General features: G+C 35.7%; 1 protein-coding gene across 1 annotated transcript in view; it reads right to left on the bottom strand.

Moving 5' to 3' along the window:
* LOC111502478 (uncharacterized) overlaps positions 1 to 17,210 on the bottom strand; it is a 28,230-nt gene extending 11,020 nt beyond the window's left edge. The window contains exons 1-5 of the mRNA XM_023156569.2: positions 17,052 to 17,210; positions 16,826 to 16,996; positions 14,057 to 14,188; positions 8,507 to 8,697; positions 3,071 to 3,351 (exon numbers count right to left, since the gene is read on the bottom strand). Of these exons, the coding sequence (XP_023012337.2) occupies positions 3,071 to 3,351; positions 8,507 to 8,697; positions 14,057 to 14,188; positions 16,826 to 16,996; positions 17,052 to 17,093 (817 nt within the window). The 5' untranslated portion in view covers positions 17,094 to 17,210. The remainder of the gene's footprint in view (positions 1 to 3,070; positions 3,352 to 8,506; positions 8,698 to 14,056; positions 14,189 to 16,825; positions 16,997 to 17,051) is intronic.

The raw sequence follows: 17,210 nt of genomic DNA on the forward strand, positions 1-17,210 counted from the left end.
GGAAAGAACTGGAGGTTGAACCCAAAAATGACACTCTGGTTATATACAAGGGTAGTGAGACTCATGATAATATACGGTGTAGTGACTTGGTGAACAAGAACAAGGCAATCGGGTAAGGCTAGGCTATTAGGCGGCATATAAAGGCTGGCGTGTCCAAGTGTTGCGGGAGCCATGAGAACGACCTCAACTGCAGCACTTGAGGTCCTACTCGGATTTTCGCCATTACACATCTACATACAAAGAGGAGCTCGACTGGTGACACAAGGCTAATGCTGAGGCAAACCCCAATCAGCCAGTCACACAGTGCAGAATACTTGAAACTGTACAATGAACTGAAGGTAGATCCAATACTAGGAATGCCCGTGAATAACACAGTTCCGCAGTACAACTTTCCAAAAGATTCAAAAATCATCATACCAAGTAGAGAGGACTGGCAAAACGGCCACCGGTAAAAGCGGAAGAAATTTGGCATACAGATGGCTCAAAAACCCAAGGAGTGCGAGCCGATATATCGCACTCAGCCTCGGACACAATGCAAGTGTATTCCTGGAAGAAGTAGCGGCATTTGAACTCTGTATAGGGAAAATAAACAGACAGAAGGTCACAATAAAACCATTGCCATTTTTTCTGATAGCCAAGCGGCAATTAAGGCGCTCAGCTCATTTCAAATCTTCTCAAGATTAGTGGGAAGCTGTCTGAGCTGAGTACCCAAAATAGGGCCACTCTTACCCGGACATGAAAGCCATAAGGGCAATGAGGAGGGAGATGTTTTAACCCTGGCCTATGATCGGCTCAGAACCCTTCTGCGGGATAGCGAGATAGAGACATCCATAGTTTCATGGATGCAAGCCGAATCGATAGATTGGTGGAGTACGCTCCCAGGAACGCGGCAGACGGAAGAGTTCATGAAGGAACCATCGCTGAGATTCACGGAAGACCTGCTAAAACACAACCGTGAAGTTGTAAGGGTAGTGGTGGGTCTACTAATGGGGCATAGCTGATTCAGGAAACATCTGAGCAACATGGGTCTGACAGAAGAAACCCAATGCAGGTTTTGTCAAGGAGGGGAAGAAACCGCACTGCATGTACTTTGTGAATGCGAAGCGATAGCAAAACTGAGACACGCGAGATGCGGGGAAGAGAAACCAGAGGCTACCAGCTATATGAAGGGGTCAGTGTCAAGGATATGGAGTCTCATCAGAGAGATCAAGCTAGACAATGAGCTCTAACAATCAAGAAGCATCACAATAGATCTGAAAAGGTCGCAGTGAATCAGGCCATGGGCTAGCTCTCCGACAATCTAATCTAATCTTTATGCATCGCAAATATTCAGAGAAAATATCAGCAGTTGTTCATGACGAAGGTTTAAATTGGTTAAGAACACTTTTCAGTTTTGAACTGGATAATGATTTGAATTACCTATCAAAAATTCAACAATCATTCTTTTTTATATGAGTCGAATCAGATATCATACTCCTAGCGCTTTGAAATGATCAACATTTTTTTTTGGTTTCAATATGATCCATTAGCTTTTTTTTGAGAGCGGGAACAACTTATTATTGAAAATGAAAAAATCTGAATCGATAAAATCTAACACTTTTGAAATTATTGGTATGATTTTCATAAAGGGAAGTGATCTTGTTTTATGTGTCACCAACCAATTGAATAATTTGATTCTAAAACAAAAATAATTACACGTTGTTGCACTTGATATTTGTGAAACATCCAACCTTAACTAGGTGAGACACTTATTAGACTTATTAGACACTTATTACGTAAATAGTGTTATTCTTACACGACTTTTCAGCTTTTCCAAAGATAGTTTTTCACAAATATCCAAATATGTTTCGAGATTGGTTTTTTCCTGAGATCCAATCCTTTCAAAACATAAAAATTAATTTTTAACCAGTTTACTTCTTATAGACTTCACACACTTTCAGTTCTTGTGATATTACACGATCCATTATGTATGACACATGGTGATTTATCATTTCTTCAGTAGACCCTATGACATGGATATCAAATGAAAAAGTTTAAAGAGTGGAATACGATAAGCTAAGTGACGATTTTCCAAATATTATATAATACGAATCCTCAATGGGAATTTAGATAGCTCAATACTTATAGGAAAATATTTTATAATAAAGATACATCAGCAGAAATGTACTCACTAGAAAGTATGAAATTGAAATAAAAATCTTAAACAAGCTTTTGTTGCAGCTACGTATCAAAACAAATAAAATAATTCATTCTGTTACGAACAGAGAATCAATTTCAGTAAACTAATATAGTCTTCATTCCTTCATTATTCGACAGATAACTGTTGAAACCTCTCAACTGGTGGGGGAAGTGAACTTGTCCAAATAAAAACGTAGTAGGTTAATGAATTGGTCAAACTATATGACGATGGTATGTCGAAGTCAGGGTGACGGTCCTGCCCGTGAGAAGCCTGAAAATTGTATCAATAACGCTGCCTAATCTCAATAATATTTAATAAAACAACTCACTGCACATACAATATGGTAATTGGAAAACTATTCAGACGGGGTCGATATTATTCCTACTTGAATCTATAATGTTAGTGACTTTGAGCGTTTCATATACCTTCTAATTGCTCTTCATACCATACAACTTGAAATAATATCCTGGAACCCATCGCAGAATCGAAAGTGTGGCACGACAAAATAAATTCAAGCGACTTCAATACTGATGCGATACAAGTGATGAGGAAAGGTTCCAATTGCTTTGATTTTGTTTTACCTAGTGAATCACTTTGTAAGTTGAGGTTGTTGCATTTATCTTTCGTGTTGTCTTCAGGTAGATAGATACTAACCTATTTTCAAATTAAAATTGATAGTTGTGAACATGATTTTGTTTGCGTGAACATAATCGAAGGTCATTATTATTAGATACAAGATAATGCGACCCCATGACAGAAAATACCGTGAGAATATGTGCTCTACTACTCGTGCAAAGCCTGGGCGAGTCGCTAGAATTGAAATATTATTTTAAACGGATTTATAATCTACTCATTATAGAATAGAAATACTCCAAATAACATTAATTTTACCTTCTGCGGCTGCCTCTGCCGCTTTAACTGCTCCCGCGAAAGCGCACATGGCCTCAGCTTTGGCGAGCTTGTCGACTGCATCCGTAAGTTCCGTATCCGGTTCCATTCGCATATGGGTCGCAATCTCTATTCCACTCGCGCTCGCTTCGGACATCTTCTCCATGAGACCTTTTGACATGTTGAGATCCGCCACCGCTGGGATTATATCCGCGAAAGTGGACGTTCCTCCTGGAATATTTTCTTTCCGTTTCTTCAATTCATTCTCAACGGAACGGTCGAACCTGCGTTTTTCGAAAATTGAATAATGGCAATTAGAAAATGAGTTTCTATCATTAGTCACAACAATGAGACATTACTTATGAATAACATAAATGTCGTTTATTGTATACATTGCAAGGACCGTGACATGACATATGTTGAACAAACCATAGAGTAAAAAACCGTGACAGTGTGAATATGATTATTCTGTTACCAACAGGTGAAATAATAACCAAATAGTCATTAAGGCACATCACTTCAAGTTGTGTCACACCTCTGATTATAATTAAAAAAAAATATATACAGAGATAGTCTAGCAAAACGCTCATTTGTTGAGGTGGTTCACAAACGAATTCAAAGTGGACTGTCATAATTTCCACAACATATGGGAATATTTCAAAAATACACAAAATGAAAAACATTTCCGCATTTTTTTACCTGGCATTGGTTTTATTATGTTGTATGAAATAATAGAAACTTTTGATGATTCAATGCGTATTTTAGTGTTAGGCTGGGTTAGGTCCAATGTGAATGGGTCTATACGACCCTACACGACTCTGCCAAACTCTAAAAACCTGATTAGGTCCACAGCGGGGCAGGCACAAAGTATGTGCTCTGCTGTTTCATAATTTTCCAAATAGAGGCGACACACACTATCTTTCGACAGTCCGAGTCTCTACATATGATGATTCAAATGACAGTGACCTGTAAGAAGGCCTGTTAGACATCGCACTTCATCCCTACTGTAGTCCAACAACTGTTTGGTATTAAGCTCCGAAGGGTGAATAAACGTCCTGGAGTAAGTCAATCCTAGAAGATTCTGCCAGAAGTCCATGAATCTTCTTGCCATCCAGGTTTTCAATCTTTGTTTGGCAAAGCCTGGAGCGATACCAATGACAGGTTCTGGTCCGATGAAGCTTCTTACAGCACCCTCCTATGCAAGAGAGTCAGCAGCCTATTTCAGTGTGCGATTCAATTTTCATCTTCTGGTTTTCATCGAATTTAATATTTCAACTGTTCCTCAATTTCATCCTCATTCAATTTCACGTTATTTGGAGGTTTCTCATAATAATTCTCTCAAATTACGTGAATAACATATTCAGATATACAGTTTGGGTGAACATAGTGAAAAACTATATCATTATGAGTTTATCTGAAAATGTACAACACAGTATTATTTCATTGCCATTTAATTTTATTATAGTCCTGAAGATGGCAATAAACCTTACCAAAAAGTTGGCAATTGAATTATGAGTAGATGAAAACGTGTTTAATGACCAATTGCTAGTGAATACCTACCTTGCATTTCAATGCATGTATATTGCTGCCTTTTTGGCACATTATTTTCAGTTGAAGACTGGCAAAGATCGGTATTCATGAGGCGTTAATGGCGAAACAGCCGCCTATCGGTTGATTCTATGAATTGAAGGAATATTAAAGATACTCAAACATTTTATACATTCTGAAAAGTAATTTCTGCTCACTGTATATACTAAGATTTCTAAGTGCTTTCCGGTAAATTTTCACCTTCTACAGACTGAAAAATAAATTTTGTGATGAGAAACACTGTGGAGAAGACAAATTTCTAGATAACCAGGATCGAAATTTCAGACATTTCCGCAGTGAAGAAATACAAAAATTATTTTGAAAGCATTTCATTCATTTTTATTTCGGATTTTACTCGTGAAGTAGACACGTGTCATTTTGAGTAATCATCAATGGCATCAAAGCAAATTATTGAATTGCGAGATATTTTTCATTATTTTCTTCCACTAAGCCACACAATACTTGCTGTTTAAATATATTATTGAAAATCGTTTCTATTGATTGTGAAGTAGGATGTGAAGTTTACGTGAACAGATTACGACAATATATCGAACATGAAATGAAAACATATTATATTCCAAAAAAATGGAAATGCTCGAAAATTTTGTACCGTTTTTTGAACATTTCCTTGATTTCGTGATGGATAATGCTGCTGCCAACAATTTTGAAACACTAAACTCCTTCAATATTGGTCAGAAAATCAAATGAAAGACAATCATGAATGGACAACATGACCGCAACTGATAAAACGTGTTTAATTGTAGCTCCTATTGGAACCTGTAAAAAGTGCAAAGCAGTGGCCATATCTGCCCCAAAGTGTATCAATTGTCAAATGTGAAATAGTCACCCTAGGTGTGTGAGACATTCAAAAAACATCATAAATATCAACAGTGACGAAATAATCTCCTGTGGAATGGAAGTATCTTCAGACTCCGATATTTTGGCGGACATTAACAGTTTAGACAAGAAGGTGGATTTCAATTAATTCATGTACATCATAAAACAAAAAGATATAGTAATTCAAGAGCTAAGAGATGAAATAGAACTCCTCAATGACAATGAACCACCAAGTGCTAGTCATAGAGAAGAAATTTCTGTCGAAAAAAGTAGGGTCAAGGAAAAGGTAGAAAGTATTGCGGGGAACTCCCAAAAAATAACAAAAGATGATGTTTGTTTTGAGTTCAATGCTAGTGGAAACGAAACAAAAACGAGAAAATCTAATATATTTAAATAATGACATGAATATGAAAAGCTTTGATATAACGAATCATTCATCTAAATCGCGAGATGTGAGTTTGAACACACCAAACCACAAAAAACCCGAAAACGCTAAACTGACACTTGAGGGAGAAAAAGGGAGGTTGGAAAAGAGTTGAAACAAGAAAGAGGAGTAGACGTCAAATTATAATCAGAAATAATAAGAAGAATAACACCGTTTGTGGTGTTCCAACATACGCAGTACTACACGTGTCCAGAGTGGATCCGGAAGTCTTGTGTGAAAGGCTTACCTCTAAATATTCTTGGCAGAATTCTAGTTTCTAAGTAACAATCTTAGAAGAGAACTTCAGGAAAGCAATGAAAGCTGAAATGTGGACATATGGGGCCTGTATCAGTCGTTTTTCATTCAGAAGGGGAAGTCCGACAACAAACATGCAACATTTGTTCGAAGTCTATTTCTTCTGAACAAATAAGGTGTCAATTATCAAAAAATCAATACTTCAATTATAGACAAAACAAATGTCAATGTGAATTTCATTTGCATTTCTGAAACTTGGTTGAGAAAAAATTCAGCTGAGTCATTTCATATACAGAAAGAATTCAATGTAGTGCCCATGAGAAAAAATAAAGTTGATGATGGTGACCAAAAGACGAAATGTTGGATAGAAAGACAGACAATGGTATACATCTTTTTAAATTTGGACGTATTCAAAAGAGTTCTTTCCGATAATAAATTTTTCAATATTGTTATTAGCAACAAATTGTTGTATGCCACTTCTCAGTTGGAACGTATTTGAAACTCTTTAGCTTGTTTCTTTCGCTACTTTCTTGTTAATTTTGTAGTTCTTCTCTGATAAGAGGACTATTACAATTGATAAATGGTTAAAAATGCTGTGTCTATTTCTCATTTTTGTGTTGAAAGTAGTATCTAAATTATTACTAGTAGTGAGTGCCGTAAAGTTTTTTTTTTCAGTTGATTGTTGTTGTTGAGCCGCTGAACTGTTCAATCAACAACATGGGAAGAATGTGTCGCGACAGTATGTTTTAGATTTAATTGCAAGAGTTTGCGCAACTGGATCTGTAGCAAATGAAAAATGGCAAATCGAACCACCAGTAACAAATGAGGCGACATAAGTGGCCATTCTGGGCCATGTTGAGCTTGACCATACTTTGAGCACAAGAAAGTTAGCATTTATTTCCGGGGAGTCACAAACTATCATTCGGCGTATTTTAAAAACCAACAAAATGCATCATTACAAGATTAAATTAATGCAAGAAATGAATAAAGATGATTTCGATCGACGCTTGCAATTTTGACAGTTGGTTAGTGAACGAGCGGTGGAAAATCCACATTTTGTTTTCAACATTTGCTTCTGTGATGAATGTTCTTTTTCTTAAATGGTACAGTTAATCGCAATAATTGTCGCTATTTGACTGATTCAAATTCTCACATTTTTCATGAAGTGTATACTAAACGTCCACAAAAATTAAATACATGGGCTGGAATTTTTAGTGACCGTTTTGTTGGTCCATTGTTTTCAGAAGGCAATTTAACCGGACAAATGTATCTGGATCTTCTGGACAATACTATTAATCCTCTTATCATTGATACTATTGAAAATGACCAAAATTATCGGGAGGATCTGTTATTATTCCAACAAGATGTGACTCCTTCGCACTATGCTCTGTCTGTTCGGCAGTATTTAGATCAGACTTTTTCGGATCACTGGATTGGGAGGCGGGGCACTATCGAATGACCTCCACGATCACCAGACCTTTCGGTCGTTAGATTTCTTTCTATAGGGTCATTTGAAAAGCAGAATTTACTGTAATCCTCCTGCATCACTCGAAGATTTACGGCAACGAATCACAAATGAATGTCACCAAATAACTGCAGAAATGTTCGAAAACGTTTCCAGCAGAATCTCATGGGAGATGGAGGTGCCCATTTTGAGCATATGCTAACATGAGAATAAAGTAAGTAACTTTGACTCTGAATTAAATGTTTCGTCCAAATTAAAAAAAGTGTACAGCGTTGTTTAGATAATTCCAAAATCTTTCAAACGATGTGCGACTCGCACCCAGTTCCCTATTAAAATTCCAAGGGTTGTTCATCCCTCTGCTTCGGGGTTGAAGTGGCGACGCTGTAAATGGGAAAAAAACTATCTACTTCCTAATAAAAATCGACCTGTCTGAATGTTTTTTAGGATTTGCATAATCAGTACCCAAAACCTCCATGTCAAGTTTTCGATGATCCACCCTGTATAATGGAAACGTTGCGAATATGTGTCATATTTGTACTCGAATGACTAGATAGTATGATAAATATTAGTCAGTTCATTCTGAGCATTCATGAAGATAGCCTGTATATCTGAATATAAGTGGATCTATCTAAGCTGTGGATCTATCCTAACAATTACTACATCTGTAAAAAGTATATCATTCATCATGCTGCCTTGAAAGTCAATTCGTCGGAATAATTGCGAAAACACTGTCAATAATCAAAACGAATTCGAGTGACTCGTAAAAATGATGACGAAGGAAAGAAATATTCCACAGCCAAAGTTCAGTGATTCAACAAAAAAGGAAAAATACATCAATTGTGAATACTAATAATAATTTAATGATACTAACCATTCTAAAATTGATTCTTTTCTTTCTTCTGTGACGATTTTATCACCTTGACTCTTTTGTTCCTCCATTATTAGCAGTGGTAACAAAAATCTGGGATCTTTCTTCGGAGGTTCGTCTTCGTCTTCGATTTGTTGAAGAAGATTCGGGACTTTATCAAATTTATTGAATCTGGATGATTGGGGTCCTTTACTCTAGAATTTCATTGAATTGCAATGAATCATACTTGAATTTCAGTTCGACATTACGCTGACAACTGAGTCAGATTTGACAATTATAGTTCATAACACACTTCACTTGGTATTTGTCTATTTCTGACAAAATGAAAACCTCCAAGTTAAAGTTACACTTATAAACTCACTCAGATTACAGTAGGCTTTCTCTGAATCGTTCATTAGTGTATTCTATTATCGGAAAGTATGTACTCTATAACTATTCAGAAACATCTGGGCGGAAACCCAACTGACTGCTCTTCAAAATATAGTTTAAACGCTCACTGCATGATGATTTCTGAAGCATTTTATAATACAGTGAATATTGAAACCAAGTCAACTTGCCAAATTTTTATGTCAGTGGAAAGCTATCCTGGAATCCATCGGAAAACGAATCCACATGTTCATAGAAATGATATGAAATCGAGAAAGGTTAATGCAGTCGAGCTGACTAGGGTATTACACCAATAGGTGGTTTCACTCATGTCTCGCTTACGTTTACGTAATTATTTTTATCGAATCATTTTGTCTTCAACGGAAGACCGCCTGCCTGGTACTGACGTTGCGTAACAGGCTGAAACAGCTGTCTACCGGTGGTTCTTGAGTTGAAATCAATATAGAAGTGATCGGAATAGTACTTATCTATTTATCTTCTGATTTTCATGAAATTATTTTCTGTTAAGTATATCTCATAATAACGTTTTGTACTGTGACGGCTGGCAGCACTGGATATTTCTCTGTTACGATGTGATCTGTCTTTCTTGCCAGTTTGTCTAACAGGATATGAGTCCAGACCACAACGGTTTGTGAGCTGAACAGTGGTCAATTGCTAAAATACAAGTTATTCGAGTGCATCGATGGCAGTAAACTATATTAGTAGTATTTCAAAGCTGATGAGATGAAAAAATTGCCGAGATTGGGCTCTCGCAGTAGAAAACGTGTTCGTCCTGGAAGGACGGAGTATATCGAAGTATATTCGAAGTATATCGATGGTTCTGAGACTAATTCCGATTCAGTGAGTAAAGCAAAGGCACAGCTGATTTCGACCCTAGATCCATCATTGTTTATTCATGTGAAAGATAGCATTTCGGCCAAGTTAAAAAATCTTTATGAAGGCTCTGGTTTCCCGCGTAAAATCGGTTTGCTTCGTAAACTAATTTCATAGAGATTTGATAATTGTGAATCGATGGAATTTCACCTGAACCAAGTGATTCCTTAGAAACTAGTGAGAAGTAAGTCGAGAGTTGATTGGAAGCTTAATGCTTGCATTTAACTGAAAAATTTGAGCCTATGGTCATTGCAATTAAACACTCTGGACGTGACTGCAGATTCCATTAAATCTAGTTATTAGATGTGCGCGTGTGGTGCGTTTGCGAACGAAATTTCCAACACAGATGGTGGAGATGGCAGCACTAGAAAAGTTAATATGAATAAAAGTGCAGTCACTTGCTATAGGTGTAAGAAAATTGGACATTTTATGAATCGGTGTCCTGAAAATAAAAGAAATGGGACAAATTCATCGAATGCTTTCAATGCAGTGTTTTATACTGCCAAATTTGACAAATCGGATTGGTATATAGATTCTGAGTGTAGTATGCATCTTACATTCAGAAAAGATTGGCTTGAAAATCCCCAAAATGATTTTTGAGTAAAGGAAGTTACCGCTTCAGATATGTTGTGGTGATATTGACATCTAGACAATAGTTGGAACCGAGTAACATTCCGTCACAGTTCGTAATGATCTGAATTGATGACAAATTTGTTATGGGCGAGTCAGCTGATCAAGAACAATAACAGAGTTATTTTTCATGAAACTGGTTGTGACATTCGTAACAGTAGACAACAGCTGATTGCTTCAACAACCTTAGTGAAAAATGTTTACAAATTGAACTTCAAGAAACCACTGTTGAACTTGGCAGGTTCAGCAATTTCTGGTGAAATTTGGCTCAGACGTTCGCTTATCTGAAGTACAAAGACTTGAATTAAATGAAGAATGGACTTGTTGATGGTTTTCAGTGTAAAGGAACTTTGGTTAAAACTAACTTTTACTTGAGTGAAGTCTGTTAGGAAGGCAAGTAAACTAGACAATCATTCAACCACAAAGAAAATCGAGCAAATTCTGTATTGGAAGCAATACATGAAGATTTATGTGAACCAATGGAAGTAACTTCTCTTGGTGGCTCGAGATACTTTATGATACTAGAAGATAACTTTACTAGAGTGACTTTTGCGTACTTTCTCAGGAGCGAACACAAAGCATATGAGTTCAAGAACTATGTAAACGACCAAAGAGGAACCAAATTAAAAATTTTTCGTAGTGATCAAGGTACTGAGTTTGATAGTAATCAGTTCCGAAATTTACATAAAAAATATGGAATTTTGCATCAACAAACAAATGCTTACACTCCTCAACAGAATGGCATGAGCGAACGCATGGATCGTACCATGGTCAAAAAAGTTCGTTGCTTGTTATATTATGCAAATATGGAGATTTTTTTAGAAGAAGCTGTGTATAATGCGAGCTACCTCAGAAACTATTCTTCAGTCTCTGGACTTGAAAAAACTCGTATACGCATATTTGGAAGTGAAGCCATAACACTAATCCCAAGAGACAAAAGGCAAAAAATCAAGACAAGGACAAGAAATCAAATATGATGATATTGGTAAGATTTAGTGACAACATTAAAGGCTACAGATTATATGATCCAGAGAAAAATAAAATAATGATAAGCAAGAATTCAATTATCGAAGAAGCCATACAGAAATCCAAACCGATAGCATATGAACTGCAAGAATCAAGAAATTTAGTGGGGGCTGAGGCAGAAGCTGAAGTTAATCAGTCTGATGATTCATTTCATAATATTTCTACAGATCACTAATCAGAAACTTCTACCAGTGATGAAGAATTTTTGATTGAATTGCAACGAGCACAAAAAACACATAAGTGAAGAAATCACAAAGAATAATCAAACCTTAGCAGTTTGAAGATGATATAACTTATGCTTGTTTGCAAAACCTCAATTATGATGACGATCCAGTGTCCATAAATGAGGAACCCGAAGTATCTAGACTAAGAAAGGCTGTATATGGTTTGAAACAATCTTCTGAAGCTTGGAATGATGAAGTGAATGAAGTTTTGTCTGAGTTAGGTTAAACTGATTCAAAGCATGAGTCTTGTTTATTTATATTTAAATTTTATGTAGATGATTTCTTTATTTTTCACAATGATTGTAAAAACTCCTAATCTTTAAAAAAAATTGAGTTCACAATTCGATTAAACATATTTTGGTGGAGCGAGAAATTGTTTAGTTGTTAACATATCAAGAGATCACGATAAAAATGTTATTTGAAAGCTACACAGTATTATCAATTGTCGTTTTCTAAAGATAATAGTTCTATTGATTGATAAGGTTTTGTAGACTCTGATTGGGTCAATTAACGTGACATAAAGTAATACACAGGATTTGTATTTGAACTCTCAAGTGGTACAATTTTATGGTAAAGTTGTAGGTAAAAATTTACTGCTTTGAATAGTACTGAGGCTGAATTTATCGTCGAAGTGTCCAAAAACTATATATACTTTTTGATCATTCCCATATTGATTTCAATTTAACAGCCACCGGTAGACAGCTGTTTCAGCTGATTGAAGACAAAATGAAAAAAACCAAGGAAGTACTTGATAAAAATAGCTGCGTAAACGTAAGCGAAACATAAGTGGAACCACCTATTGGTGTGACACCCAAGTCAACTTGCCAAGTTTTTATGTCAGTGTTGGTGGTTTGACCAATCAACCGATAACTGCGGTAGCAGAAATTTGGGAAGCTAACCTGAAATGCCATCTGAAAATTAATCTACGTGTTTCTAGAAATGATATGAAATCTAGAAAGGTTAATGCAGTCAAACTGCTGGAAAATAATTCCATGAAAATCTAAAAATAAATAGATCTACCGGTGGCCCTTGGATTGAAATCAATATGGGAATGATCAAAAAGTACTTATCTGGAAACAGTGTTCGGAAGTTGATTAACCTTACTCGATTCGATCCCTACTATAGAGATAAAGGGAGATAAATCTGTCGAAAAATAACTACTTTCTCGACTGGATATTGAATTATATCCGACAGACATTTATGCAAGATTCCTCACAGAGGCTAGTCTCGCAGATGTTTCTCGTTCATCCAGCAGCGGGACCATGCTGAAATCATTCAAGTAGATTACCTGGAGACCGCGGTTTCGAAGTATTACCTCTCGTCAGTACAGGAAATATTCTACCCAGGTAGCAAAGTGGCTGGGAATCGATTATCGTCTGAGAGAAAGATTGTTAACTAGTAACAACTCCATCTCGTGAACAAAGCCCCAAGCGTGGAAGAAACATCCCATATATCAAAACTAACAGAAATCAAAAGTGAAAACTATCGAGGAGAGATACATACGTAAAAGGAAATGAATATCTCGAAATGAATTTCGATATTTTAATATCTCCCAACTACCTACACAGTAGGGTGTGGTAAACGTCTGTCCAAAAACAACTACTTTTCCGGATAATATTAGCCCGGCTAATATTATTCAAGTAGACAGCTGTTTCAGCCTATTGGGCATTGTCAGTACCGGGCAGGCGTTCCTCGATTGAAGTGAATAACCAAGTAAAGTACTCAATAAAAATAACTGCGTAAACGCAAGCGTGATATCCAAGTCAACTTGACAAGTTTTTATGTTAGTGTTGGTGATTGGAAAGCTAATGCCATGGAAAATGAATCCACATGTTTCTAGAAATGATATGGAATCGAGAAAGTCAAGTCAAGCTGCTGGAAAATAATTCCATGAAAATCAAAATAATAATAATAAAAATAAATGACCAGAAAAATTAATTTTTTTGATTTTCATGAAATTATTTTCCAGCAGCTTGACTGCTTCCTCCACTACAAATTCAATCGAATTCATAATTTAGATGGCAAAATAGTACAAGTTGAGTTCGAAGAAATGAACATATTTTAAATTCAAATTTTAGTTCAGTATGGTCTTTCCACAATTCCTTCAGAAATCATGCTTTTCTACATAATAACTCTCATCGTTTTTACACCACGTCCACTTTCAATTTACATCTTATACTTTTCATATGACAAAATTTCTAAAACTCGGAAATTTTGAAAAATTCCTAAATCCAAACAACTCAATAAAATAATTCATGCTGCATGTGGATGAAATTCATTGTCACTGGAAGATATTCATAATTATAATTATCGATCTTTTTTTATGAAGGCCATGAAAAATTATTTTTAACAATGGAAAATATGACATATCCCTGTAATCTCCGCATTTCAATTGATTTGAGAAAAAACTCACCTGATTTTGGCTGATCAAACTGGATAAATTGATATTTTTCGGTATCCATCCCAAATTATGGTCTTCTGCTTGTCCAAGTTGATCGTTATTTTGACTTATGGTGCCGATGGTTTGCCTGACTGGGACTCTGAACTGAATGACATAATTATTCAGGAAAGCTGTATCATTATTTGAAAAGAACTATTCAAAGTGTCGGAATAATCAAATAGAGATAAAATTTTACTGAATTGAGTTTTTCCAAAAGATTTTCCAAAAGTCATTAAGCTGTATAGCATTATTTGAAAAGAACTATTCAAAGTGTCGGAATAATCAAATAGAGATAACATTTTACTGAATTGAGTTTTTCCAAAAGATTATTCCGATAATCAATGTAGACAGCATTCGTGCAGACTACATCAATTTCAGGTAGTTACAAAAATAGGTGTTGCAATATCGATGTTGAAAAGAACATAAAAAGGCATCAAAATAATTATTTAGACTGCATGCACATGACCATTTGTATGTGCTTTTGTTGCATTGTTTGCCGTAAAGTTTCTATTGAACCAAAAATTCTTTATCGATAAATATGTGCAATATGTTGTCTCAAAATATTGAGAATTTGCTCTTTTCGCCGGATCACACTAGGCTGGGTTTGAAGCTGTCATTCGTGCTAAGTATTGCGAAAAGTGCGGCTCCTGAAGGTCTATATCTGTGCCAGAAATCAAATATCTGCTTTCAAAAATGACAAAATACAGATGTGTTTTCATCTTAAGTGTACAATACTTTATTTTAACAACAGGTTTACCTGAATTCAAACAGCTGTAGAAAAACATAATAAATTACTATCCGTCTTTAAGAAAAACTAATATCAGTAGTGAATTCAGGTAATACTAGTGAATCATATTGGAATGTAGTTTCAAAAATAACAATGAAACATGAAAAAATCATATTATTTTAGTAAATAATTCCTCTGATGTTCTTTATTGATGATTCGAGTGCTGTCTGCAATTTATCAAACTATCAATTTCAGCAAGCACTTTGTTACGTTATTTTCGACAACTCGACACGTGTTTCGATCACCGGTGATCATCTTCAAGAGGAAGATTGAACTCCTCTTGAAGATGATCACATGGTGATTGAAACACGTGTAAAGTTGTTGAATAAGACAGTTTGGTGCTGGAATAAAACTCCAGTAATATTGAAAACTTTTCAGTTCATTCGACATAATTTTTGACTGAACTGAGGTGAATGTCTATATGGATTCCTGAATATTTTGTGTCAGTTTTTGAGGTATCTACATTAAGTATTAATCCAAAAAATTTTTTGCAATTTGAATTTATAACAGTGTGAAGGCCAATAATGAGTTCGAGTAAAAAACCAGGCCAGGATCAATGACCGTGAGGGAATTTAAAAAATTGCGAAAGATGCAGTGAAGTAAAAAAATTGGCTGTAAAATACTTCGGAAATTCAGTTCGACAGAATAGCTGAATCAGCGAACTATTGTGTTCGCGAGGAGAGTGAATTTTTGTCAGATATTAAAAAATGAATGAATGTAGGTAATAAAAAATCACTGCAAAATACGTAGTATCCATTTTATTGAATCGACATGAAATATCAAAATTCAAATATCCTAAGCGGTCTACTGTTCAGCTCCATTCCATCGAAAAACTATTATTACTCATCTATCGAGTTGAAAAATATTACAAGTGATATAGTTCAGCAGTACAATTTGGAAATTCGTTTCAAAATACCTTCGTAGGACGAAACTGCAGTAACATTAGTTACAAAAACAAGTGGTTGAAAAACATAGGAAGTTTTATATCTCGTTTTCCATGATGAGCTCCTCCACGTAGCTACATTTTTTATTCATCATTTGCATTATAAGATATATCAGTGATTACTGTGGTTGATTGAAGACCGAGACAATAGGATTATGGTATGAGAAATGAGATACATACGTTTTCGAATGGAAATTGGAAAAATATATGAGAAATTTGCATCGACTGTTTGATTCCAGCCAGACAAGAACTATCCGCCTGCTATGATACTACATGATGGTAGGAATATACAACAATTTTTATTTTTTGTCGGATTCAATTAGTTTTCGAAATATAGCCTTTCAAAATGTGTATGATGTCATATTCTACCTTTATTCTACTACTAGAAGATGGTAGGAATTCAGAACTCTTTTTATTTTCAGTCGGACTTAATTAATTTTCGAGATATACTCTGTCAAAATCTGTATGTTGTCGGGGTAAGTTAGGTTGAGTTAGATTAGGTCGGGTTAGTTTAGGTTAGGTTAGGTTGGACTGTCACGCTAGGAAGAATTTCGCGCGGCGCCATTAAGGAACGTATTTTCGAATATTTAATTTGGAGAAATTATCTCCTCAAAATCTAACCTGACCTCCAAATTCGAAATCTAAAGTATTTTCGAATTTTCAACTTGAAAAAACTATCTTTTACAGGCTATATTTCGAAAACTAATCGAGCCTGACTGAAAATAAAGAGTTTTCTGAATTCCTACCATCATGTAGTATCATCCCATAAATATCGCGGAAATCCGTGAGTATCCCTTAAAGTACAATTTTCCCAAAATCTGATTTTTGTTTGGCTCTTTCCGAGTTTCCATGCATCGACTCGAATTTCATTCATCCGTTATATAATGAATAACAATGAAGTTCTGAGTTTTCATCAATGAGTAGTAAATGATCTGAAATCATTTCGGGAAATGATTTCTTGAAATATCTACAGGATTATTAATCAATCTTGATAATGAAATATGTATCTTACTTGCGCAAAATTAACTGAACCCAAGGTGTCCAACATTCCACTGGTTATCATCGCGCTGATTGTTGCATCATCTATGAACGGTGGAGTTCTAGCCATATTCAGAGGGGTTATTCTCGAACCTCGTGCTCTAGGGGAACCGCCGGCTCTTGAAGAATCACTTCGTTTTGGTCTCTGGGAATGATATTTTTAGGTTAACTGTTACCTCTAACAATTCTATTCACTTTACGTTTGGCAGGTTCCTTGGCAAATTCCAATTATCCTCATCCATTTCGAGGCAACACTATTAAGTAACCAAAACCTAAAAAAACTTTGCCAGGGGTCTAATAGCAGTTTTATGTTGACATACAAAGTGACGGTCAAAGGTGATAGTTTGACAGGCATGTCA

This window comes from Leptinotarsa decemlineata, unplaced genomic scaffold, assembly GCF_025532065.1.
Source record: "Leptinotarsa decemlineata unplaced genomic scaffold, Ldec_3_MD MMD2_tig00026369_RagTag_RagTag, whole genome shotgun sequence".
Taxonomy (NCBI): Eukaryota; Metazoa; Arthropoda; class Insecta; order Coleoptera; family Chrysomelidae; genus Leptinotarsa; species Leptinotarsa decemlineata.